At 36.1% G+C, this 26710-nt stretch overlaps 1 protein-coding gene across 4 annotated transcripts in view; it reads right to left on the bottom strand.

The window, feature by feature from the left end:
• LOC149813720 (protein CHROMATIN REMODELING 20-like) overlaps window positions 1–26710 on the bottom strand; it is a 104823-nt gene that overhangs the window by 7978 nt on the left and 70135 nt on the right. For all 4 annotated transcript variants that reach the window (XR_016428235.1, XM_089991343.1, XM_089991345.1 and 1 more), the window contains exons 17-22: window positions 22852–23001; window positions 22700–22755; window positions 22307–22607; window positions 21902–22037; window positions 14995–15056; window positions 14471–14703 (exon numbers count right to left, since the gene is read on the bottom strand). Coding sequence is in view for 3 of the 4 variants with exons in the window: in XM_089991343.1 (XP_089847469.1) it covers window positions 14471–14703; window positions 14995–15056; window positions 21902–22037; window positions 22307–22607; window positions 22700–22755; window positions 22852–23001 (938 nt within the window). In the remaining variant the exon portion in view is untranslated. The remainder of the gene's footprint in view (window positions 1–14470; window positions 14704–14994; window positions 15057–21901; window positions 22038–22306; window positions 22608–22699; window positions 22756–22851; window positions 23002–26710) is intronic.

Below are 26710 nucleotides of genomic sequence, written 5' to 3' on the forward strand. Positions count from 1 at the left end.
AGAACAAAACAAAAGCACTAGGGCACTACACAAGCACAAAGTGCATATACAAGACTTCAAAGTGTCAAAACAATAACACCAGAAAATAAAGAATATCAATTTTATTTAGTTGAATGCTTGGGAAAAGTATTAGAAACAAATGAGGGTTTTTACCCCTATTATACACAAGAGGTAATATCAATAGAGCTGTTGGAACAGTCCAACAGATAGAAATAGAGCCGTTGAACTGTTCCAACAACTCTATTGACTAGTCAACTCTATGTTGACTAGTCTAAAAAAACCATACTCAAGTATATATATATATATATTAACAATACATGTGTAAAATAACCAAAATGCCCCTATGTGGGTAAAACCTAGTACAATAATAAAACAGTTAAAAATATATAATATATACATATACACTCATATATATATATATATATATATATATATATATATATATATATATATATATATGAATCAATACATTTTTACACTCCTCAAGCTTCCAGTGATTACTGAAAGTTTGAAAAAAACAAAAACAAAGGAAAGGATCCAAGTCTTCACTTATAATCTTTAACAAATGCCTTCATCAGCTATCTTCATCGAAAAACACGTAATGGAAAATAAACCCGGGCCTAGAATTTCTCTCATGTCATCTTTAAGAACCTACATAGAGAACAACACAAAGGAAGATATCTTAACCAAATAGTTATTAAAAGATAACGTTTTAACCCAATAGTTAAAAAATAGATATAGAGTATATGTATATAATTTTAAAACAAATATATATTTTGAGCAATAATAAAACAGATTAATTCATATATATATAAGTGTGTGTGTGTGTGTGTGAAGAGAAGATGGTTAAATTCCCTAACAAAATATAGAGGAAGCAATGTAAGCAATAATTTTTAATATTAGCAATAATTCAAGCAAAGTATGATAGTCATTAAGATAAACACAAGGAATATACTTCAAAGTCAATTTTTAAGAATTTCACAATTAGACAACCATAATCATAAGAGCAGCATATTTTTCAAGAAAACATAAATTTTGAACACATATTAGACATAAAATATCAATAAGATATAAACAATTTATCAATAAAGTCCTAAAGTTTCAAATAAGATACAACTCATACGACAACAAATATATTCAATACAAGAACTCAAAGGAGCTCACAAAAAAGAAGAATTAATTAAATTCATCCAAAAAATGCAAGATAACCAACATGGAACAAATATAAATATCTTCAATGTATATATCCAACATGCAATTAAATCATATTTAATGCACATAAGAATGCATGGAAATTTTTCAATGAATAAACATTTTTCATAAAAGAAAAACGGGCAGCAAAAAAGATTAGAAAGTTCATGGAGAGATTTTAAAAATCTCACATTCAACAAATTATAACAAAAGGAATGATATTTGCAAATCTCAACCTCAGTTTGCTTATCACAAGCAATCACCTCTTATGACCTCCAACTTTGACATCCTCAGAATCCAAGTGTATCAGCGCATAGGACAAGAGATCAAACACAAATTCAACAATAACCATACTAGTGACCATGCACCAGCAATAGTGGCTATCTAAATTGACAATAAATACCAGCTACAACCATAATAGGTGCACATCCCTCACCACATAAATAATTGTAAAATTGCAAACAATAACATCAGCTACAATGGCCACATAACTCACCACAACCATGGTTGTAAAACTGATAAATAAGGATCACTTATCCAACAAAAAAATTACTCAAATAAGAGGGAAGAGAGGAGAAAGCAAGATAGGCAAAAATAATGTAGTGAAGACAAACCGATGTCAAAAAACAAGATTTGAAAACAATATTTAAATCAAAGCAATAAATTTTGCAACAATATAAAATTTAATCCATAAGGACTAATATGATCACAAGCAAATAACAATTAAGCAATCACTAACAAAGATCGATACGAGCATCCAATAAGCCAAAAAAACAATTGAGTGATAAAACTCACTCATAGAACTAGAAGTCAATCAATTGTCAATCAGAGCCAAGACAAGTGTCAATACAACATGCATAAACTTGACAATCTATACTGACAAGAAGATAGAAGCGTACACATAACTCACTTCAACAACTAAATTTGGCTCCATAACACCGAGTTGCACAAAAAAAAAATTGAGTTATACAACTCACTCAGAACCAAAGGTCAATCAACTATCAATTAGAGCCAAAACAAGTGTTAATACTTAATACGACACTCACACTCATAAACTTGACAATCTATATTGACAAGAAGATAGAGGTGCACACATAACTCTGTAATGAAACAAGGTACAATGAAACAATAGTGAAACAAACACAATGCCAACAAAGGGATTTAATAAACTCACTTAAGGTTGGTCACTAATGGACCAAATATAATCTCAAAAGAGATAAAAATACCAAACAGCACAAGAGGCATACAAGCCTATAAGATGGAAAAAAACCATGGTTGCCAGTTGAGGAAGCGGGAGCGGGAAGCGATACGAGAAGCGGGAGCGGGAAGCGAGGCACTTTCAAAATTTTAGGAAGCGGGGAAGCGTGGGACCACTTAGGACCGATTCGGGAAGTGTCTCGTAAGCGACCTAGGAAGCGTCTCGGAAGCGACCTAGGAAGCGTCTCGGAAGCGAGGGGGAAGCGAAAAAAATAAAAAATACAAAAAATTGAAAAAAACAGGGGAAGCGAGGGAGAAGCGTGATGGGAAGCGTGCTTCCCATTAAAGGGAAGTGTGCCCCCCATTAAAGGGAAACGCATCCCCCATTAAAGGGAAGCGCACTTCCCAAAAAAAGGGGATGCTTCCCCCCACGCTTCGGAAGCGCGACGTTTCGCGCTTCCCCTTTTAGCTAGGCGCTTCCAGAAAAAAACTCTAGAAAAAACCCTCAAATGCTTCTAAAAGCATTGAGGAATAACAAGGGAGTGAGGCCCTACACATGGAAGGCAGTCCAACTCTTTGGACTGCCTTCCAACAGTCATTATTATGACTCGTGATGGCAGTGCAACGTCTAGTTGGACTGCCTTCCAAAAGTCATATTTTGACTGTTGATAAATATGATTGTTGGGCAGTTTATTTAAAACAATGCTAAATTACATTTTAGTCCCTAGTAGACTGTACTATATGATAAAAGACAAAAATACCCTTATCGGGTATTTGAATACAAATTTATTTTTAACACTCCTCCTCAAACTTAAGGGGAAATCTCCGAAAATTTGCTAAGAAGATACAAAAATTGAGGCAGTAGAAGAGCTTTGGTGAAGAAGTCTGCAATCTAAAATTCGGACTGGACATATGCCAATGTAATAGTCCCCTTCAAATATTCTTCGCGAACATAGTGACAATCCATCTCAATGTGTTTTGTTCGCTCGTGAAATGTGTGATTACTGGCTATATAGATGGCACTTTTATTATCACAGCATAGCTTTGAAGAATCTGAGACATCAACACCCATGTCAGAAAGTAGTGCTTTCATCCACACAACTTCAGTGGTTGTGGTAGCCATTGCCCTGTACTCAGCTTTCGTAGAGGATAAAGACATTTTTGTTGTTTTTTGCATCGCCAAGAAATGAGAGAATCACCAAAAAACGCACAAAAGCCAGTAGTTGAGTGACAGTTATTGGGATCTCCTCCCCAGTCAGAATCAGTATAAGAAATAAGACTTAAAGATGAGGAAGAGGATAAGAATAATCCCTTAGATATAGTTTTCTTGATGTATCGAACTATTCTTAATACTGCACTCGTGTGGACGGTTGTGGGCGCATGTTGAAATTGACTTGCAGAATGTACGGCATGCGCAATATCTGACCTTATAATGGACAGGTACATCAACGATCCAATAAGTTGTCGATAAGGGGTTTGATCATCTAATAATACCTCATCTTCAGCTCGCATTTTCACATTTATTACTTTAGGAGTATCAGCATATTTTGTGTCAGTGATTCATGAACGCTCAACAATATCAGTTGTAAACTTGATTTGAGATAAAATGTATCTTCTTGGTGAGTAGGCTAACTTCAATTCCTAAACAGTATCTCAAAAAACCAAGATCAGTCATATCAAAGGATTTTTTAAGCAAAATTTTAATATCAATTTCCTTTTGATCATTCCTTGTGATGATCATATCATCAACATACAAAAGAAGAATGATTAATGAAGTACCTGTAGATCTCACAAAAAGAGCAGTGTCAGTGTAACAAGATTTAAATCCAAGTTTTAATATTGTACCATTGAACTGATCATACCATGCTTTAGGGGCTTGTTTAAGCCCATATAGGGCTTTTTGAAGACGAAGGACCATGCCTTTTTCAATAGACAGACCAGGGGAGATCCATGTATACTTCTTCATTTAAGTTTTCATTCAAGAATGCATTTTTAACATCTAACTGATATATCGGCCATTTTCGAATAGATGCTATAGCAACTAGAGTTTTAATTATAGTCATACGAGCTACTGGGGCAAAGGTCTCTTCATAATCTATACCATATTCTTGAGAATATCCTTTTGCAACAAGTCTTGCTTTATATCTCTCAAGAGACCCGTCACTTTTTGTTTTAATAAACACCCATCTACACCCTATTGTCTTCTTTCCGATAGGAAGAGGTTGAATTGCCCAAGTGTGAGCCTTGTGTAATGCATCTAATTCAATTTTCATGGTTTCAACCCATTCGTTTATATTTTTGGCCTCGTTATAATTGGATGGTTCATTATAGGAATGAATGGCTAAAAGACATGCCTTGTAGTTTGGTAAGAAGGATTCATATGAGACAAACCTACTTGGAGGCCTATGTGTTCGTTATGACCTTCTAACACTAGTTTCTTCAGTATTTGTTAGTTGATTATATCTGTCAAGGGCATATGGATGCTCCCCAATATTTCGTCTAGAGTATTGAAGAAGATCTTGAGATGGTTCACTACTTGAGTCATTAATAGACTCGAAGGTTTCAATATCATTACTAATACCTTTATTGGGTAACAAATCAAATAAGAAAGCATACTCGGATTCTTCCTTAGGAACTTCAAAATCAAATCCATTGTCATTTTCTAGAAAGGTAACATTTCTAGAAACATAGAGTTTATCATTTGTTTTATCATAACATCGATATCCTTTTTTATTATCAGCATAACCAAGAAAGACACATTTTATGGCTTTAGGAGAGAGTTTGCTATATTTTTCAAGAAGCATGAAGCATTTACAACCAAATACCCTTAGCCTTTTTAAATCAGGAGAAATTTTAAAGAGTTTTTCAATAGGAGACTTGTTTTTCAAAGCTTAAGAAGGCATTCTATTTATTAGATATACTGCGGTTAGGGCAGCTTCGGCCCAAAATTGCTTTGGAACTTCTTTTGAAATAAGTAGAGTTCTAGTAGTTTCAATGATATGACGATGTTTTCTTTCAGAAATCCCATTTTGTTGAGGTATCCTAGGGCATGATTTTTTATGCACAATTTCATGACTTTTTAGATATAATTGAAATTCATTTGAAAGAAACTCTCCCCGAGAGTCGGAGCGGAAGATTTAATATTTGTTTTAAATTGATTTTTAACTAGATTATGAAAGTTTTTAAAACATGAAAAAACTTCGGATTTGAGTTTTAGAAAGTAAATCCAAGTATGTCTACTAAAATCATCTATAAATGTAACATAGTACGAATAACCACCTTTTGACATAACAGGAGCGGGACCCAACACATCCGAATGCACTAATTCAAAATTTTTATGTGTCACAAAGGTTCTAGACCCAAAAGGTATCATTTGCATTTTTCCAAGTATACAATCTTCACATACAATTTTTTTATCTTTACAAAAATTTTCCAAAAATGGAAAAAGAGATAATTTGGATATACTTGGGTGTCCTAATCTTTTATGCCAAAGATCTATATTAATGTCTTTGACATGATTACAAAACGAGTATTTTGGTAAACACAGGAAATCCATGTAGTAAAGGTCTCATCGTCTATGGCCTTGCCCAATCAGCTTCCCTGGCTGGAGATCATGCACCCAACACGCCTTACATGAGAAGAATACTTTACAACCATAGTCAGTAATTTGAGAGACCGAAAAAAGATTTAAATCAAGTTTGGGAATGACTCACTTTTGGAACAAAGAATTTTTTTAAAATATCATCAAGGTTTCCTAAGCTTTTGACTTTTAAAGAAGTACCATCGGCAGTTGACACACATGAGAAATATGATTTAGTGCAATCGGATAATAGAGACTCATTATGAGTCATGTGCAAAGAAGCACATGAGTCTAGAATCCAAGAGGTCTTACCTGGAGGAGACGGGGAAGAGATGGCAACTCCGGATGTAGAAGGTGTAGCCTTAAGAAGTTGTGAGACGGCTTTTGCTATTTGAGCAAGATTTAATATTGAAGTTGCCTCCTTTTCTTGATTCTTGAGGTTCTTCACTTAAGACGGCCACCTTTTTAAATTTGGGACATTCTGGTCTTATATGTCCAGGTTCCTTACAATGATAACAAATAATTTTTCCTTTGTATCCTCCTCCATTGTGTCCTTCCTCATTGGACTTCTTCTCAAAGTGAGGTGGTTTATATGTTTTCACAAAATTGTCGGGTCTTGCCATGGCAAGGACCTCATCATTAGACTTAAGCATTCCATGTCTTGTATCTTCTTGACAAATTTGAGCAAGGGCCCCACTTATAAAAGGAGAAGTGGTCCTATGAAGTAAGGAAGATCTTACTTGCTCAAATTTCGGTCGAAGGCCATAAAGAAAGGAGAAAAGATTTTCTCTTTCGATTTGGGTTCTTCTCATATCAATAGCCGAACCTTCCCATTTTGGTTCCAACATGGCTAATTCATCCCAAATAGGAGATAAAATACCGTAAAAATCTCTTACACTTTTATCTCCTTGTTTTATAGAGCCTCACTCCAGCACATGGGAGGCAGTCCAGCTCTTTGGACTGCCTTCCAAGAGTCATTATTATGACTGTTGGGTGGCATATTATGACTGTTGGGTGGCAGTCCAACGTCTAGTTGGACTGCCTCCCAATAGTCATATTTTGACTGTTGTGCCCAACAGTCATAAATATGACTATTGTGCCTAACAGTCATATTTATGACTGTTGGGCAATTTATTTAAAACAATGCTAAATTACATTTCAGTCCCTAGTGGATTGTACTATATGATAAAAGACAAAAATACCCTTATCGAGTATTTGAATACAATTTTATTTTTAACAAACTCACCCCCAACAACTAACTCTGGTTCCACAACAACGAGGTGCACAAAAAACAATTGAGTCATACAACACACTCGTAGAACCAAAGGTCAATCAACTATCAGTCAGCCAAAACATTGGCAATCTATACTTACAAGAAGACAGAGGTGCACACATAACTCACCTCAACAACGAACTCTGGTTCCACAACACAAAAGTACATACAACTCACATCGATAATGCCAAACAAATAATAATGGATATATCGAAAGAAGAGTGATGAACTAACAAAGCCATATAAAGAGGCAAGTAGGAAATCCTTGAAACACATTCCAAGGAACAAGAACCGATTGAACAAAAATTTCAAGTCAAGTGAAATCCTCAAATAAGTTTAATAAAAGCATGAAATAAATGCAATCATATGACAAGATAAAATGTCCACCAATGAGAGCCTTTAACAAGAATGTTCATCAAGAGATACAGAATGGACAAAGGACAAAAGTGAACCACAAAGGATACACTTTCAAAACCCACAAAGGGCAAAAACAGGGAAGATTCTCACAAATTTTATTAATATCAAGTAAAGAACCAAAAGGCCTTCAATCTCGAACCACAATGTCCACCAATATCGAGTGAACAAACACAAAAGTGCTCTCTAAGGAACACACTCACAAGAACCTGCAAAGGGGTACACACAAGAAGGCTAACAATATAAAAAATAATAATTTATTGAGTATCACAAGCATACAAGAAGCATAATGCTTAAAACTCATGTGAGATAACATGTAAAGAACATGTAAGATAATGTTCATTAAGGAACCATGAGTCTAAGAAATATCACAACCACAAGGCACAAACCATTTAAGTGCACTAAAACCAAGGTTGTCAAACTAGGAAGCAGAAGTGGGAAACGATACTAGAAGCAGAAGCGAGACATTTTAAAATTTATACGAAGCGGGAAGCGAAGTTTCAATTTAAAAGCAAAATATGAATAAAAAATGAAGCAATATGGAATCAAACAAGAAACAAATAAAAACTAAAATAAAATTGATGATTCTTATATTTCATGATTTTATTGTAAAACAGTTAAACTTTTTGTTAAAATCTAACAATGATGGTTACCAATTTAAAGAAAGTACATGGAAAGTGAGTGAAAGCGTGAGAGAAAATACATGAAAAAGATGAAAAGAAACGTGAAAAAAGTATATAGTATGCATAGACCATGTGTGCGTGGGGGAATCGAGTTTCCCATGAAGTTTCAGAAGCGAGGAGTATCGTGCTTCCGAAGTGAGTTTCCGAGAAGCGAGCTTCTCACCTACCTAAGAAGCTTATGGTAATTTTGACTAAAACTACATCCCAAATGGGCACAATCACAAGGGCCACTAAAAGGGCCACTAAGAGAACACACAATAACATAAATATTCTTAATAAATTCAAAAAGCACACTTAAAAAGGCATTCATAAACCTCATAGAGGAGTTTAACATAAATTTCACAAGGATGAATGCATAATTCCCATAAAAGAACAAGTTTTTGTATGAAGAAATCATGCGCAACTCTATTTACACAAATGGACAAACCAAGGTTGTCATACTAGGAAGCGAAAGCAAGAAACGATACGGGAAGCGAAAAGCGAGGAATAAAAAAGAGCAATATAAGAATTGAATGAGAATCAAAATGAAATGAAAAAAAAATCTAAAATAAAAGTGATTATTCTTAAATTTCATGATTTTTTAGTGTAAGAATTAATTTTTTAACAAAACCTAAAAATGATGACTACCAATTTAGAGAAAGCACATGGAAGTGAGTGAGAATCGCGAGTAAACACATAAAAAACATGAAAAGTAGAGTGGGATAGTGATGCAGCGGAGGGGAAAATCCGAGGTTGGCCTTCACGTAATGGGTACCGAACACGCTTTCGGTGCAACAAAGGGGTCGACGCTGATATACTAATGGGGCTGACGTTGATGCAACTCGATTAGCACACAACCCACGTTAATGGGTGCTGATGTGCTGCAGTAAGGAGATCGGACTCCAGCGAGGCTCCTTGGAGCAGAGGGTGAAAATCACGACTCTAGTGAGAGATCGGGTTCTGGGATGCACTTGGGTGCAACAAGTAGGGGCACGATCCAACGCAACGAGGGGTTGACGTGATGTTGGTCTTCCAACCCACAGCCAGTCGATCAGCCACGAGCATTCACAGGAAACGCGAACCAGAAAAAATTGGATCAATCAATCCGAGCAATACTTTATTATGAGATCGGTAAGGGAGCACAATGAATATGACAAGTAATAAGTAAAACTGAAACTTGTGGATGGAATACCAAATAAACAAACTGAAGAAAGGCTGCAAAGACTGACTTGAAACTGAAAAGAAACAGTGGAAATAATAAACAATAGGGAAGAAAGGAAGTAACGACAAAAAGTAGTAAAGGACTGTTGCAAAACAACTGACAGAGCAATAATAACAAAAGGAAAACAGCAAAGGCGTCAGACTGTAAAAAGAAAACAACAAAAAAAATGAGGAAAAGAAAACTTCTGAAGAAAGGAAAGTTGCGGCTGTGATTTCTGAAATTTCTGTCCCCGCACGCAACCCTAAGGTCTATTTAAAAGGGTTTGACAGGATCTGGGTCTTGGGTTAAGACCCGAACCCAAGACGAACTCTGCCTGCTGCTATTCTTGGCCTGCTTTGCATCATTCTTCCCAGGTTGGAAAAAAGTCGGCTCTGACGACTTGTTGTCACCACGGTACGCATATAAATCGGACACATTGACGATAGGCAACATGTATTGATATTCCTGGATGGTTCCAAATTAAAGCCTGTAGATTGGTTTTGAAATTGACCGTCTATACAATCTGCTATGGCACCCCATGGAAGCACAAGCTGAATTTTTGTCCCTCCAACACGCGGTCTTAAGGGTTTGGCTAGAATCCCAACAATACAAGCATGCTTACCAAAAACTGAACCACCTGCTGAAAACTTCACTATATCTGCCCCGAATGCATAGTGGCTCTGCTTACCGTCCATAGAGAAATCCTCGTTCATGATCTTGTTCCCAAAAGCAAACCCAAACAGCTTCAAAAGATCAATTATTGCTGGAATGTTCAATGTTCCGTAAAGAGGCCCGTCATTCCCCATTGTTGAAACCATAATAATATTATTTGCAGTCAATTCCCAAACTGTTTCGACCAATGGAAGGTCTAAGTAATCAGGTCCCTTTGAATCAGTATCTTCAAGAAGACGCATCAGAGATTATGTCACACCCCCAGACTTGATATTATTTTCAGGATAGGCATTCACACCCTTATTATCCATTTTTGGCAACTCAAGATGGTCTATTGTTTGAGTACCATTGTCCTTTCCTTCATTTACCTTTGAATTGTGGAGCAAGGCATGGTTATTTGTTGTTAGATGGGATTCACGCTGAGGGTGCATCGGCTGGCCTGTTTTCGCGAAGATGGAATTCATGTGAGCTGCTGTGTTGTCAACCGGATCTGCGACCGGCGCTGGTGTTGAAAATGCACGTTGTTCCATCGTTGATTCAAGAACGACCAACCGATCTTCGATTCCATCCATTCGTTTTGACAAACCGGCTACCTCCTTTTCTAGGCATAACATACCTTCTTGCATCTCCGTCAACTTGTTGAGCATCCGCTTCATGATTTCCTCTCGCGTCTTTCCGCTCGTAGGACCGTTCCTCGCTTCTTGCGTCATACCCTTGACGAAGGAGGAGGGGCTCGGCTCTGATACCATTTTGATGCAGCGGAGGGAAAAATCCGAGGTCGGCCTTCACGTAATGGGTACCGAACACGCTTTCGGTGCAACAAAGGGGTCGACGCTGATGTAACTCGATTAGCACACAACCCACGTTAATGGGTGCCGATGTGCTGCAGTGAGGAGATCGGACTCCAGCGAGGCTCCTTGGAGCAGAGGGTGAGAATCACGACTCTAGTGGGAGATCGGGTTCTGGGATGCACTTGGGTGCAACAACTAGGGGCATGATCCAACGCAGCGAGGGGTTGACGTGATGTTGGTCTTCCAACCCACAGCCAGTCGATCAGCCACGAGCATTCACAGGAAACGCGAACAAGAAAAAATTGGATCAATCAATCCGAGCAATACTTTATTATGAGATCGGTAAGGGAGCACAATGAATATGACAAGTAATAAGTAAAACTGAAACTTGTGGATGGAATACCAAATAAACAAAGTGAAGAAAGGCTGCAAAGAAACAATGGAAATAATAAACAATAGGGAAGAAAGGAAGTAACGACAAAAAGTAGTAAAGGACTGTTGCAAAACAACTGACAGAGCAATAATAACAAAAGGAAAACAGCAATGGCGTCAGACTGTAAAAAGAAAACAACAAAAAAAATGAGGAAAAGAAAACTGCTGAAGAAAGGAAAGTTGTGGCTGTGATTTCTGAAATTTCTGTCCCCGCACGCAACCCTAAGAAGGTCTATTTAAAAGGGTTTGACAGGATCTGGGTCTCGGGTTAAGACCCGAACCCAAGACGAACTCTGCCTGCTGCTATTCTTGGCCTGCTCTGCATCAGATAGCATAATAGAAGAATAGATGAAGTGTGTAGAAAACTTAGGAGAAGCGTGGGAGAATCGAGATTCTCATCAAGTTTCGAAAGCAAGGAGTATCGTGCTTCCGAAGCAAGTTTTCGGGAATCAGGCTTCCCACTTATCTAAGAAGCTTCTGGTAACTCTGAGACAAACCCATTTAGCAATGTGTATGTAAGACAATCACAAGTGCATGATGATCATATATCAATATGAAAAATCATTTATTAAAATTTTAAAATAACAAGATATTCATGAACACTAAGACCTTAACCATATAAAATTTTTAATACTACATAAAATATTCTATGTTTCACATAAGAATATATCAAAGAGAAAAGAAAGAATTTCAAACACAAGTCAAGCAAAATCTCATAAAATCATACTAGTGAATGACACACAAAGCCACTTTAGAATAAATATTTCAAATCATTTTATAATATTTAACAATATTAGGAAAAAACAAAGTCCAATATAACAAAAAAAACAACAAATTTGAAGTCATGCATAAGAACATGTTTTTACATTTATAACCGTGAAGTGCTCAAATAAAGCATCTAAGTGCCAAAAAACACATGTTCAAGAATACTAGATCATATACATACATATTAAGTAAAGAGAGTACAAAAACCTAGATTTAAACTAGATTTCATAAAAGCATACATACATATATATATATCATTTTACAAGACCAAATAAATATTATAAACCTTTAAAATATTTAAAAAATAAATAAATTTGAAAAGCATTTAAAGGTTTTAGTTTTAACAAAAATAACAAATAATTTTTCAAAGATAAGAAAAATGAGTGTTTTCTCATGCATAATGCATGAGATAGACGATTAAAGTAAAAATAAAGATTTAAGATACACACCAGGTCAAGATCTCCCTTGAATCCAAGTCATACATCGATGACGATTCCTTCACAAAGCACAAACTCCAACCAAAGAATCCCAAGACCCAAAAAGGCAAAAAATACCAAGAATTTTTTTTTTGCTCAGATACCATGTAATGAAATATGTGTACTATTACAACCCCAATAAAGAACAAAACAAAAGCACTAAGGCACTACACAGCATAGTGACAAATATCGCGAGATTTATGAAAATCTCACCATAATATCACGAGAAATTGCTTGAAAGTTTAAAACAGCAATTTCTCGCGAGAATTTCAAAATCTTGCGAGATTTATGAAAAAACATAAATGCCGCGATTTAAACGCGATATTTACGTTTTAAACGGCTATTTATCATGAAAAAATGTGTATTTTTATTTTTAAATGATTTTTATTAATATTTTCTTATAAAAATAAATGTTATATTTTTAAATTTATTTTTTTATTGCTGAGATTTTGCCAAAAATGCGAGATTTATAAAAACAATTCAATTTCTCGCGAGTTTTTGAGAAACGAGAAATTGCCGTTTAAAACATTTGTCACTGTGCTACACAGGCACAAAATGCATATACAAGACTTCAAAGAGTCAAAACAATAACACAAGAACATAAAAAATATCTTTATTGAGTAGAATGCTCAGGAAAAGCATTAGAAACAAATGAGGGTTTTTACCCTATTTATACACAAGAGGTAGTCTGAATAGAGCTGTTGGAGCAGTCCAACAGCTAGAAATAGAGTTGTAGGACTGTTCCAACAGCTCTATTGACTAGTCAACTCTACGTTGACTAGTCCAAAAATAAAAACTGACCAAAATAACATGGGCAAAACCTATTACAATAATAAAACAGTTAAAAAATATATAATATATACATATACACTCATATATATATGTATATATGAATCAATACATTTTAACAACCAGGTGGGTAATTGGGTTTACCCAGACCCAAACTGAAACCCAAACCCATTAATAGCAGAACCTTTTAATCCATAGAGGTCCACATTTTTGGAAAGAAACCCAGACCCAAAACTGGACCCGAATCAAAGTGGGTCAGGTACGACGGAAGATCAGGTGCACTGCACATTTTTGGTGTACCTCTGCACCTGGTCATCCCCCATCTGATGTTGGGACCCACAGATGACAGGATGTATCCCAAACATGGAGGGTGATCAGGTGCAGCAGCACACTAAAAGTGTGCAATCACATTGCACCTGATCCTCCTTCGTCAGGTAGTCATATTTTGGTCTAAGTCTTAGACACGATTAAAAACAGTTCTATTCCAAACCCGACCCAATTAGACCCGAACCCGTTAACATGGGTCCATAATTTTCAGCCATACTTGGACCCAAACCCAGACCCCAATCAGATTGGGTTGGTTTGAGTCTAACTTTTAGACCTTATTCTGAATTGGGTCTAAGAAGACCTCTGTTGAAGAAGAGTCAAATGTACTATGTCCCTATCTTACATGTGCAAGGTCATTTTTGTCCATAATTAGATTAAAGGTTTTTTGTAGTCTTTTTAATGACTTAGTGAGGGCATTTCTGTCACATAAAATATTGTTATAAAGTGTATGTAATACAAAAATGAAGAATGTGAGAACGATTGTTTTGGATGCCCTAATTCATCATCTTTTCCTCCCATTCCTCTCTTCTATTCTCATCTACCATTTTCTCCTCTTGATTTATATCCAGACATGATGGCATGATAAAAGGGAAGAAACAATTGCACCCCTACATGATTCTCATTGAAAATGTACGAATGAAAATTAAAACCAACAAAGTTCTCAACTCTTTTAAGGTGATAAGAAACTGCCAATTTGTACCTGTACCAATCTTTTCCTTGCTTCCAGAATTTGCCGTCCCTTCCATGCCGTGGCAACTTTGCAAGAAAAAACTCAATAAGATCAAGAGTCGACAAGCTCTGGCTAAAAACAAGGGCCTTATCGCCAGCCTCAGAACTCATTGATAAAAGATCCAGAAGCAGAACCATTTTACCACTGTACTCAACCTCTTTATAGATGTTATCTTCAAGAATATCTACCCACCAATCACTGTCCTGTGAAATGCAAACAATGGGCTTAAATTGTAAAATGTATTAATCATAACATTTTCCTGCACTTTGTGTGAACAAATTAAAGGTACATTTAGAAAAACAGGTTGAAAATAGAAGCCTGAATACAGTCGTGTACGAAAACATCAAAAGATCAAGAACAGAAAATAATAATGGTGTGTAAGGAGATAAATGCATGTCCTATCAACACACCCAGAACTTCATTGTATTAATGAAATTACAGATTATATCCAATATCACAATTATCATAAGTAACATGAAATGTACTATGCATACCTCATCAAAAAAGCCACCATCGCTTTTCTTGTTTGGATATTCAGACTTTGGTTTTGGCTTTTCTGTTCATAACATGCACAACATTGTGAGTTCCCCCGCACCTTTCATGTCAGTTGGAACCAAAAGAAAACGAAAACCACAAAGACACAGATTGGGCAACAAAGATAATGGAACACAAACAGTGGGATGGTTATCAAGTGATGCTCAGAAAGAAGAAAGCTCAACTATTCCCATTTTTTATCTCAGGCAGCGAATATTTCTCCCAACCAATAGCATTGAGAGAAGCCTCAAGAAAGTGAAGTGAACTGAGAAATAAATCAATAAAATTAACTAAATTTCACATGATCCACACATTTTTACACATCTACATTTGTAATGATCTAGTCTGACACTAATCTTTCTAGTACAAGATAGATTTTGATTGCAGTATACATGATTAGTAACAATCGACCAATTTCAGCACCATTTTCCCATTCATTCATGATAGACATGCAACAGATCAAGGAATCTAACAGTTCCAGCTTAATTTTAGCAAGCAGTTATCCAATCTAATATAGTCCAAATTAAAATGTTACTGCATGCTCAAAGCATCTCTAGAAATAAGCAAGATTGGCTTCTCACATACACGATGGTAGCATTTGACTTGAACACTCTAACCAAAACACATGATTTACAGGTAATATAGGTACCGCTATTACAGATCTTTCAGGGCTAGAAGTCAATTTCCTTTAATGTCAAAACACCTGTCTCTGAAGAGTTGGAATGTTACAACCTTTCAAAGCAAAACTTGAAGTTTCCCAATCTTTGAGATACTTTGACTCTTCATGTTCTAAAATTTTATCAGCTTTGGGGTTTTACATTGAACTGCCTTTCTTGAAAGGGATTGGTGTTATTTTCAGAATCAGGTCCAACGAGAAAAATTATGAAACTAATTCCCTTTTTTAGGTTATACACAGTCAAAGAGTGACTCTGCACATAAAGAATAAAAATGATTGCTTCATAAATACTATGACTGCTCATTATACTTTCTGTAGTTCTGTCCAGAATGTTTGAAGGACACAATACCAAATGAACAATATTGCAGGAATGCAAAACTGCATGATTATGTTAGTACAACAGGAGGATCTCCGTGACGTTATCCATGCCTAAACATGAAATTTCGGAAAGGAACCATCACCATGCACCTTCCCAGAAACCCCACAATATGAAACAGCACCAGCTAAATGTTTCTTTCCTTCAACGGTGTGATTGTTACAGTGAATTGGAATGAATTAAATCACCTTTTGCCTTTCATTACAAAATCTCATTCTCCCAAGAACTGATGAACCAGTTTGTCTAAATACTTCCAAGAACTGACTTATCATCTCCCAGAAAGGCAACCTGACTCAACATATATGCAACCAGCATTTGCTATACCATGTCATTATTTATTTACCAGAAAATAGTAAAAAATAAGAATATAAAAAGTACAAGGATCTTATGAGAAACAACTAATTACCACTATAAATCTATTTATTAATGATAATTGTTAAAAAATGTAAATGTATACACATGTAAATGTGTGTGTGTGTGCATATATATATATATATATATATATATATATATATATATATATATATATATATATATATTATATATTATATATATATATATATATGTGTGTGTGTGTATGTGTGTGTGTGTGTGTGTTAGGTTAGTACCTAACTAGTAAATACTAACTAGGTTAGTCATCTTCGTATCTTTTTCTTTTTTACTTTTTAGTTATTTTCAAACTAGAGAGGCATTGGAGAGAGAGCCCAACAACTCTATTGGAGCTGTTGGGACCTCTCCCAACGTCTCTCTTTGAGACTCTTGTGTGTGTATAAATAGGGGTGAAACCCCCTCTCAAATGCAAGATTCTTTCATGGGTTGAGATCAATAAAAATATTACTTTTTATTCTTTGTTCTTGTGCCCTTTAGTGGGTGTTTGTGAGCCAACCCATTTGTGGTTCTTTATGTATTCATTTTGGTCTTTTGGTGGAACTCTTTTGAGTGTTCACTTTTGCTGATTTAGTGAATATCTTCGGAGGAACTCATTTCCTTACATGGTATCAGAGCTTGGAGATCAAGCTGAAATTATTTTCCGTACATTGGAAAGTGTGTCACTCCAAAATTGAAAGTGCTGAAGCTCTTTTGCAATCTCTATTCAAAGTGTTTGGTGGCATTTTTTTGTGGAGTGCTCGTGACTTCGACCTTTACTCTTGTTCTTTTTCTCTCTTCTTTCTCTGCTCTCTATTCTTTTCTTTTTTTATACCATTGTAAAAATGGGTGACAATGAAAATGTCACCATAAAACTCATTAAGCTCAATGATTCAAACTCTGTAACATGGGCATCAATTATGAAGCACCTCATATTGGGAAAAAGTTTACGGAGACTAGTAGATGAGACCGATCCTGAATCCAAGTTAACCCTCACCAAAGTAGGAGAGAAAAAGGTGTCTCCTACAAAGGGTGAGAAAAATAAGGCAATAACCACTTATGAGAAAAAGAAGTTGAAGGAATGGAGAATGGGGCATACCAAGATTATGTCTTGGCTAATTAGTAGTGTAGACATTAAGAAGTGTCCTAGTCTTGCTAAATTCGAACATGCAAACGATGCATGAAATTACCTTAAGAGAATGTATTGTCTTAAAGATATTGCACGTGTGCAACTTGCAAGACAAGATACGAAATATGACAAAAAGAAACAAGAGTATTAGATAATACTATAATAGATTGTCCGAATTATGGGAAGAGTTGGCTCTTCTTGAACCAAAGTGGCATTGTCCCGAAGATATTGAACTCCGCCAAATTCAAATAAACGCAGAGAGCATTTTTACCAATTTATCAATGATTTAGGATCGGATTTTGAGTCTACCAAATCCGCTCTTCTTCATCGAGGGAAAGTTCCCTCTATAGAAGACACCATAGAAGAATGGAGTATGGAAGAAAATAGGCTTAAAAAGTGAATCGCGAAGATTGATGATGACTCGGTTCTAGGCGTATCTAGGCTGAAAAACTATGTTTGTACCTACAAGCCACCACACTATGAGAGGTCAAATGATGAACATTTTTCCACTTGGTCAAATGGAAAACTATGGTTCTAGGTGTATCTAGTTAAAAATCATTTTTCCTCTAATATTGTATATTTCCAATGTGATGGTGGAGGTGAATATTCTTCAAATGACTTCATTACTTTTTTTTTTAAATAATGGGCTAAGTAGACGAGTGTCTTGTCTACATTCCTCACAACAAAATGGAGTCGTTGAACAAAAATATCATCATATTGTTGAGAGTGCTATGAGCATGCTTCATGATAGTAATGTTCCTATAAATCTTTGGACATAAGCTTTTCACATTGCAGTTCATGTGATTAACTTCCTGCCCATAGGAATTCTTGAGAATAAGTCTCCATATTTTTCTCTTTTTGGAAAACATCCTGATTATAATGACTTGCGCAATTTTGGTTGTATTTGCTATGTTTATATTGACAAGTCTGAGAAATAAATTTTAGGATAAAGCTGTAAAGTGCAGGTTTGTTGAATATGTGGATGATTATAAAAGATATAGATGTTATGATCCTATAAATAAGCGCATCAAGATTTTCAGAAATGTTGTTTTTGATGAACAGAATTTTGAGAACACATCATTGTCTCAAGAGCAGGACTCACCTTAAAATGTTGAAGTTTATGATCCCTGGATGAGTGTTGAATTGTTTGCTGGAGAAAAGGGTTCGTGTCAGCCTTCTTGTGAAGAATTGAGCTCAAATTATCATAATCTCGAATCTCCAAATACGTCTGAAAATGAAATACCTATAGAAATTCAGAGATTCTCTGGCAAAGTTTATGTTCGAAGAGAAAGAGATCATGTCACTGACTCTGTCGCACAGAGTATAATTCAGCCTCTATTAAGAAGATCAGAAAGAATACGACATCTTATTCAAAGATGGGTTAGTTATGATAATTTTTTCATGGATTTTCAGTTGTTCATGTCACAAGTAGAGAAGCATGATGAATCTGTCAACTTCTATCAAGCCATTAAATCGCATAAATGGATAGAGGCTATGAATGAGGAGATGGAAGCTTTACATGAAGGACATACCTGAGAAATTGTTCATAAACCTGAGAAGGAAAATGTTGTTGGGTGCAAATGGGTTTATAAGATTAAGTATAAACCTGATGGATGTATTGAAAGATATAAAATAAGACTTGTAGCATGAGGTTTTACTCAAGAATATAGGGAAGATTATGATGAAACTTTCAGTCTTGTTGTTAAGATGGGAACAATACGGATTGTTATATCTTTAGATGTTGATTATGGATGGCAGTTGAGCCAATTAGATGTAAAAAAAGTCTTCTTACATGGAGATCTGAAGGAAGAAGTTTTCATGGAACAACCCCCTGGATATGCTGAAGGAGATCTCAAGGATTATGTCTATAAATTGAAAAGAGCTCTTTATGGGTTGAAGCAAGCTTCTCGCTCTTGGTTTGAGAGTTATTCTCTCAAAATTCAAAACTATGGTTTTCGTAGATGTTCTCTTGAACATTCCCTTGTTATTTTCAAAGATAAGGATGTTACTATGTTGCTACTTATATATGTTGATGACATAATTCTTATAGGCAATTCAAACAGTATTGATGCAAAATTTCAAAAATGAAAGATCTTGGTGACTTGAGTATTTTCTCGGAGTTGAAATGGATAAAAGAGGTGATGTTTTAACTCTTAATATAAATATACTCTTGATCTTTTGAGTAGGGCAGGAATGACAGATTGTAAACCCCTAAACACCCCTTGTATTCTGCATCAAAGACTGAGTTCTAATGATGGAGACTTATATAATCATCCGACCAAATATCGAAGCATTGTTGGAATGCTCCAGTATCTTACTTTTACCAGGCTAGACATTGTATATTCTGTCAATTAGGTATCTCAATTCATGCACAAACCAAGAACTGGTTATGTTGAAGCCGTGAAAAGAATTTTAAGATTTTTGAAAGGAACCATTGGAGATGGTCTTCTTTATCAAAGAAATTGGCTTGACAATAAGGGACATGAGATCATCACTTATACAGATGTGGATTGAGCAGGGGATCCATATGAGAGACGATCTATTTTTGGTTATTGTATATTCATTGAAAAAAAAATTGGTGTCATGGAGTAGCAGAAAACAAAGAGTCATTGCTAGATCAGCACTGAAGTTGAATATAGGTCCATGGCTGCTGGGACAGCTGAAGCTACATGAGTCAGACATCTTCTTGTAGATCTTGGGGAAGGAGTCTCCGAATCATTTTTGTTGTGTGATAATCAGAGTGCCATTAACATTGCTTATAATCCTATATAGCATGGTCGCACGAAGCATATTGAGATAGATCAACACTTCATCAGACAGAAGGTTGAAGACAAGAAGATTGAGCCTCATCACATTCGTAAAGAAAGTCAAGTTGCCAACTTGTTCATTAAGAGCTTAACAAAGCATCAATTTTGGCTCTTAAAGAACAAGTTGTCCATGGTTCAAGACCATGTACAACTTGAGGGAGGGTGATAAAATGTGTCTTTGATGTCACCGGGTCTAGATCGAATCCAGACCTGTGTGTCTAATCATGTTTTGTCTGTTTCTTTTATGTAATGGCATTCTTGATATTTGTTTGTATTTTAAACCTTTTGTAAATTGTGTTACATAATATAGCATTAGTGCATGCCTCCTTTATACTGGCTGTCGTTTTTCTCTCTAAGCATCTCCCTCTCTTTCTCCTTCTCTCCATTCACTGCAAAAACGCAACTCTGGTGCTTCCATCAATCTGATATTTAGATTTCTCACAGAAACCCCCTCTAAAAGGAAAGGTTCTTTCATGAGTTGAGATCAATAAAAATATTATATTTTATTCCTTGTTCTTGTGCCCTTACCCATTTGTGGTTCTTTTTGTATTCATTTTGGTATTTTGGTGAAACTCTTTTGAGTGTCCACTTTTGGTGGTTTAGTGAATATCTTCGGAGGAATTCATTTCCTTACAATAATGTGTAAGGATAAAGGAACAGCATTACTTAATCAGGCATTACCTAGCAAGACTTCAGGAAACTAGAATGCTTTGAGCTGCTTCAATAAGGTTCAATGCATGCATAAGCAAGTAAATAACACTAACTGGTCCAGGCTCCCTAGAAAATTCACAAGTGCTTGTTGAAAGTAGGGTCCCACGCATGTAAACCAAGCTGGGTTTGAGCATGGGCTGTCTGAAGTCAGCTTGGCACAGCTTGTAATATGCATAAGTCAAGCTTGAATAGCGCAGTTCAAGCTTGATCAATATCAAGCTCCGTTCAGCTAAGCTCAAGCCAGTTCTATTAAAAAACTTTTATTTATGGAAAAGAAAAAGAGAGAAGATGAGACTTGAACACATTACACCCTACAAGCAAGCCATATTAGAACCTTAACACCCTCACAACATTACAGGAATTTTGTCCACATATTCACTTTGTTCATTTACTTTAGCATTTTTTAAGAATGTCTAAATTTTGTAGTTTTCTTGCACTTCAGAACCCTGAGGAGATCCATGCCATTGCTTTGGATGCAAAGAATTTCCCAATAATGAGAACCAACATCATCATCAACAAGCACTGTCATTAGGACAAGAGCACTGTAATAGATTATAACCATGTATGTAAACAAACATGAGAAGAATCGTCGAGATACCATGAAATATCCAAATCTTAATCACAGCAGCAACGGAACGCAACTTTGAATTGAAGTAGCCCAAAGGATGAAGACTCAACTAACATTTTTTTCAGAAAGCTTTTTTTTTGTGGGAACCAATACTCAATTAACGTTATAAAAACAAAAACATTCTTGTGTTCAAATTAATTAAAGAACATTTTAAGGGTTTTGAAGCCATCATACCTCCTACTGGGATTTCACGGTCTAAGTTATCATCGCTAGAATTGTCATCAACAAGAAAATTTTCAACTGCATCCTCCCGTCTTTGGTTTTCCCTATACTCCTTGGTCATTTGCAATAGTCCTGGATGATTCCATACCTATCAAAACATTAATTTCATGTTAATATTTGCATTAATCATCCTAACAAATATCATCCACAGGATTTCTTGGCAAATATCTTTTGAGATTTTCAAAAGATTTTATTTTTTGACAAAATAATAAAAAATTTCAGAAAAATTAATATGAAAACAACTTAAAATAAGTAGATGTAATTAAAAGCATAATGAAAACAGAACATCGTCAGCAAAAAGGGCATCAAAATCCTGCAAAACACATCATATTAGAATTAATCTAGAAGAGAAGATACCCGAGCTAAAGCCTGATATCCACCAAAGAAGGAGCTCGTTCTAATTGCTTTTTCATTTGACACATTTGTGAAACCATGGAAATCCAAAAATCTTTTATACAGCTTTCTCTGCAATGGAGAAAGTTTGACAGAAATGACATAGACAGTTTTAGGGGGCAATTCCTTCTTAACCACTGTTGCATCCATTCTGTGGACAAATCCTTTTAATTGTTCATAGAGGATATGTGACCTTTGATTCATGATCTTCACATCTTCTTGCGTAGAATTAGTATGCTGTCCATTCTCTATAGGGTTTTGAAACCTGCATAAGGTGCACAAAATCAAGACCAACTTTAAAAAAAAAAAATCATCAAAAATTGAATGATGAAGACATTCTAGAATCTAAACTCCTACCGATTTCTAAACTCGTGGCTGCTTCCAAGGAACCCTTCCCTCACGAAGTCAACCATCTGTTGCATATGCAAAATTGTGGCCATAACCAAACAGGCAGGCAAATGAACCAGAAAGCAGTTGTATCTGAAAGTATGTAGAGCAAGAGGACTTACACAGTAATATTCCATTAAATTGTTTTGCAGTGGTGAACCAGTTAGTGCAATTCTTCGTTGGCATTTCACTTGCCTTAAGGCTTGGGTGATGTCCGCCCTTGTATTCTTAATCATGTGAGCCTCATCACAGACTAAGACATCAGGCCCGTTCTGATGAATGTAATTAAATGCACAAAAACACATGCAGCCATCAGTACAACATCATAAAGCCATATTGAAATTAAAACAATTAGAAAGAATTAACTAATTCACCACAACTGAACGATCACATTACACTGAAAGCATAAACAAACATGTTATGATATTGTGAAGTGAATCCTTGTTTGTACAATAGGCTTTTATGGGTCTCAAATATACCACAATGTAATTGGGTAGGATTGCTTCATAAATCACATGCTAAAAGGCCCTTCTGTTGTAAGTTAGAAGTCAAACAAACTGGCAGCCCTTTCTATTGGAAGCTAGAAGTCAAACTGGCAGCATACAAAATAAAAGCAACGAAAATTGAACTTTATAGCCAACTGCTTCCTCAACAATCTAAATCATTCGGTTAATTTGAACATAGTAAGATGCCATAGGTTCTGCTGCTGATGTTTTGAAGATAAAAAGATGAGAACCAGAAAAATCATCTGCAACCAATTAGAATCACCAAATCCATTTAGCCCAGAAATCATTGCTAATCCATTTTCTCTCACAAAGATTCAATAACCAACATATACCAGATGCATGGTTCTTTGACACACCAATAATATTTTGTTCTTCTAAAAAGTTACAAAAAGATAACATCGCTTAGGGCGTGTTTGACTGTCAGGACAAACGCCGCACGATGGTATTTGTCCTGAACGGGCAGGTCGCACCCCCAGGGGTGCGAGCAGCGAGTCCCACCAAAACCACCGTGCAGAACCGCTGTGTCATGTGCAGCTTGCGTTGTCTGCATGTAATCAAACACGGGACACAGACCGGGCAGGGACAGGTCAGTCCCCGCCCAGGCGCATCCCGTGTATCAAATGCACCCTTAATTTCAAAAGCCTGAATTCTTGATTTTTCATGTGTGTTGATTCTGTTGATTGGTGGATTCTGGATTAGCCCAACTCCAATAATGTAAATGAATGATGAAACCCTTCTCTTCTGAAAGCCTAAATTAGTATATTAAAGACTCAAAGATGTGATTATGAGGATTTCACTAAAAAAGCAATACAAAAAAAAGTGAACAAAGATAAGGCACAAAAAACTAAAGGCAGATAAAGACTAGATATGGGATGATAACTCCTTGCCCGCTTGATAAAAAGTGATCCAAGAGGTCACCTCATCAGGGACAATTGATATAGAGGCCCAGATTTTATTTAATCATGTAGGTTGTTACAATGGATCAAAATTCTTTTAAGAATAAGGCCATTTTCATCTTCCCAAATTACCAACTGCATAAAATCTCCGACCTAAAAACTCTGCACCATTTTTCCCTTTAATCTGCATCCTGTTAAAATATGATGTGTATGTATATATATATATATATATATATATATATATATATATATATATATATATATATATATATATATATATATATATATATATATATATATATATGTGTATCTATGAAAACTGCCCTTGAATGGCAGACTTTGTCGAGAAAACCGAGAAGGAATGGAGGCGAAGAGGAGAGAGAGAAGAACTCGGCTATGCTGGAATCGGCAGCCAGAAGAATTTTCTGTTGTGCTGCACTAATCCTTCATTAACATTAATAGGGTTTACAATTCTTTTTACATGGACAAAACTGTCATGTATAAGTAATATGTATTACATCCATATACAAACTCGTGTCAGATATGGATCCTCTACTGGATCCATATCTGATCCATATTCTAATACCCTCCCTCAAGTTGTGCATGGGAGTGAACCATGTGCAACTTGTTCTTCAAATACCAAAAACGGTTACTGGTGAGACCTTTTATGAACATATCAGCGACTTGCTCTTCTGAAGATACATAAACCGGATCAATCTCTTTGTCCGCTATCTTTTGTCTGATGAAATGTTGGTCAATTTCAATATGCTTAGTCCGACTGTGATGAACAGGAATGAATGCAATTTGTATAGCACTTCTATTATCACACATGAGAGTCGAACTTGAGATATTCTCTCCCATCTCAGTAAGTAAATGCCTAATCCAGGTCACTTCTGCTGTGGTAGCTGCCATAGATCTATACTCTGCTTCTGTGCTAGATCTCGCCACAGCCTTCTGTTTTCTGCTACTCCATGAGACAAGGTTTCTACCAATAAAAACACAGTATCCTGAAATAGGCCTTCTCTCATCTGGGTCCCCTGCCCCAGTCTGCATCTGTATAGGCCAATATGTCATATTTTGGTGTTTCCCATAAAGATTGTACATATGTGAGTCCATCACCCACCGTGCCCTTTAAGTAACGAAGAATGCGTTTGACGGCATCCATATGACCAGTTTTTGGTTCATGCATGAACTGAGATGCTTGATTTACAGAATATACAATGTCTGGTCTAGTAAAGGTGAGGTACTGTAACATGCCCACTAAACTGCGATATTTGCCTGCGTCAGGATATAGTTCACCATCACAAAGACTGAGTTTTTGATTGACAACGCTGGGTGTTGGCAGTGGTTTGCAATCTGTCATTCCTGCTTTGGCTAGAAGATCAAGAGTGTATTTGTGTTGAGTTAATAACATTTTTTCATCATGTCTGTCCACCTCTACACCAAGAAAATATCTCAGTTCCCCAAGATCTTTCATCTTGAACCGCATACTTAGTAAAGCTTTAATTCGTTGAATATGATCTGGAGCATTACCAGTGATCACGATATCATCAAGATATATAAGTAAGAAAACCATAGTGGTTCCATCCCTGTATATGAATAGAGAATGATCCAGTTGAAAGCGAAAGAAATTGTGGTTCTGAATCTCTAAAGAGAAGCTTTCAAGCCATGACCTGGAGGCTTGTTTTAAACCATACAATGCTCTGGTTAACTTGCATACATATTCTTTTGGGTCTCCCTCTTCATAACCTTGAGGTTGCTCCATGTAGACTTCTTCTTTTAGATCCCCATGAAGGAATGCATTTTTAACAAGCTGACTAAGGGTCCATCCATGTTCAATAGTGAGGCCAAGAATAATACGAATAGTTCTCATTTTCGCCACTGGGTTGAATGTCTCATCATAATCTTGACCATATTCTTGAGTAAAACCTTTGGCAACAAGATGTGCCTTGTATCGTTCGATGCTACCATCCAGTTTATATTTAATTTTATATACCCATTTTGAGCCAACAACATTTTTATTTGGGGGGTGACCAACTATTTCCCATGTTTGACACTCATGAAGTGCCTCGATCTCCTCATTCATCGCTTCAATCCATTTGCTGAATTGAATGGCTTGACAAAACCCAAGTGGTTCCTCGTGTTTTTCAATCTTGGATAGAAAGATCTGAAAATACATAGAAAAGTTATCATAACTCACCCATTTTTCAATAGGATGCCTTATCCTGCCTGATCTTCTTGGTGCTTCTCTATCGTTGGACAATGCCACGTGTTATCGAGCAGGTACATTTGCTTGCTCTCTGGGTCACCTAGTATAGACATTTCCTTTGTATCTCAAACATTCTGTTTCCAATACCTTATCTGATGTTGTCTCATCATGTATGCTTTCCACTTCATTTTTAACAGCAGTGACGCTTGTTTTTAACCGAATCCTATACAGAACTTGGTAGGAACCTTAGAAACAAATAGAGAAAAAGGTCACTTTGGTTGATCATTTTAATGCCATTCAAGGGATTGCTTCCCTTAAGAATGGCACTTTTCTGTATTTGTGGAATTGATCGGTGCTTCCAGATACATTG

The sequence above is a fragment of the Nuphar pumila genome, chromosome 16, assembly GCF_984573655.1.
Source record: "Nuphar pumila chromosome 16, dmNupPumi1.hap1.1, whole genome shotgun sequence".
Taxonomy (NCBI): Eukaryota; Viridiplantae; Streptophyta; class Magnoliopsida; order Nymphaeales; family Nymphaeaceae; genus Nuphar; species Nuphar pumila.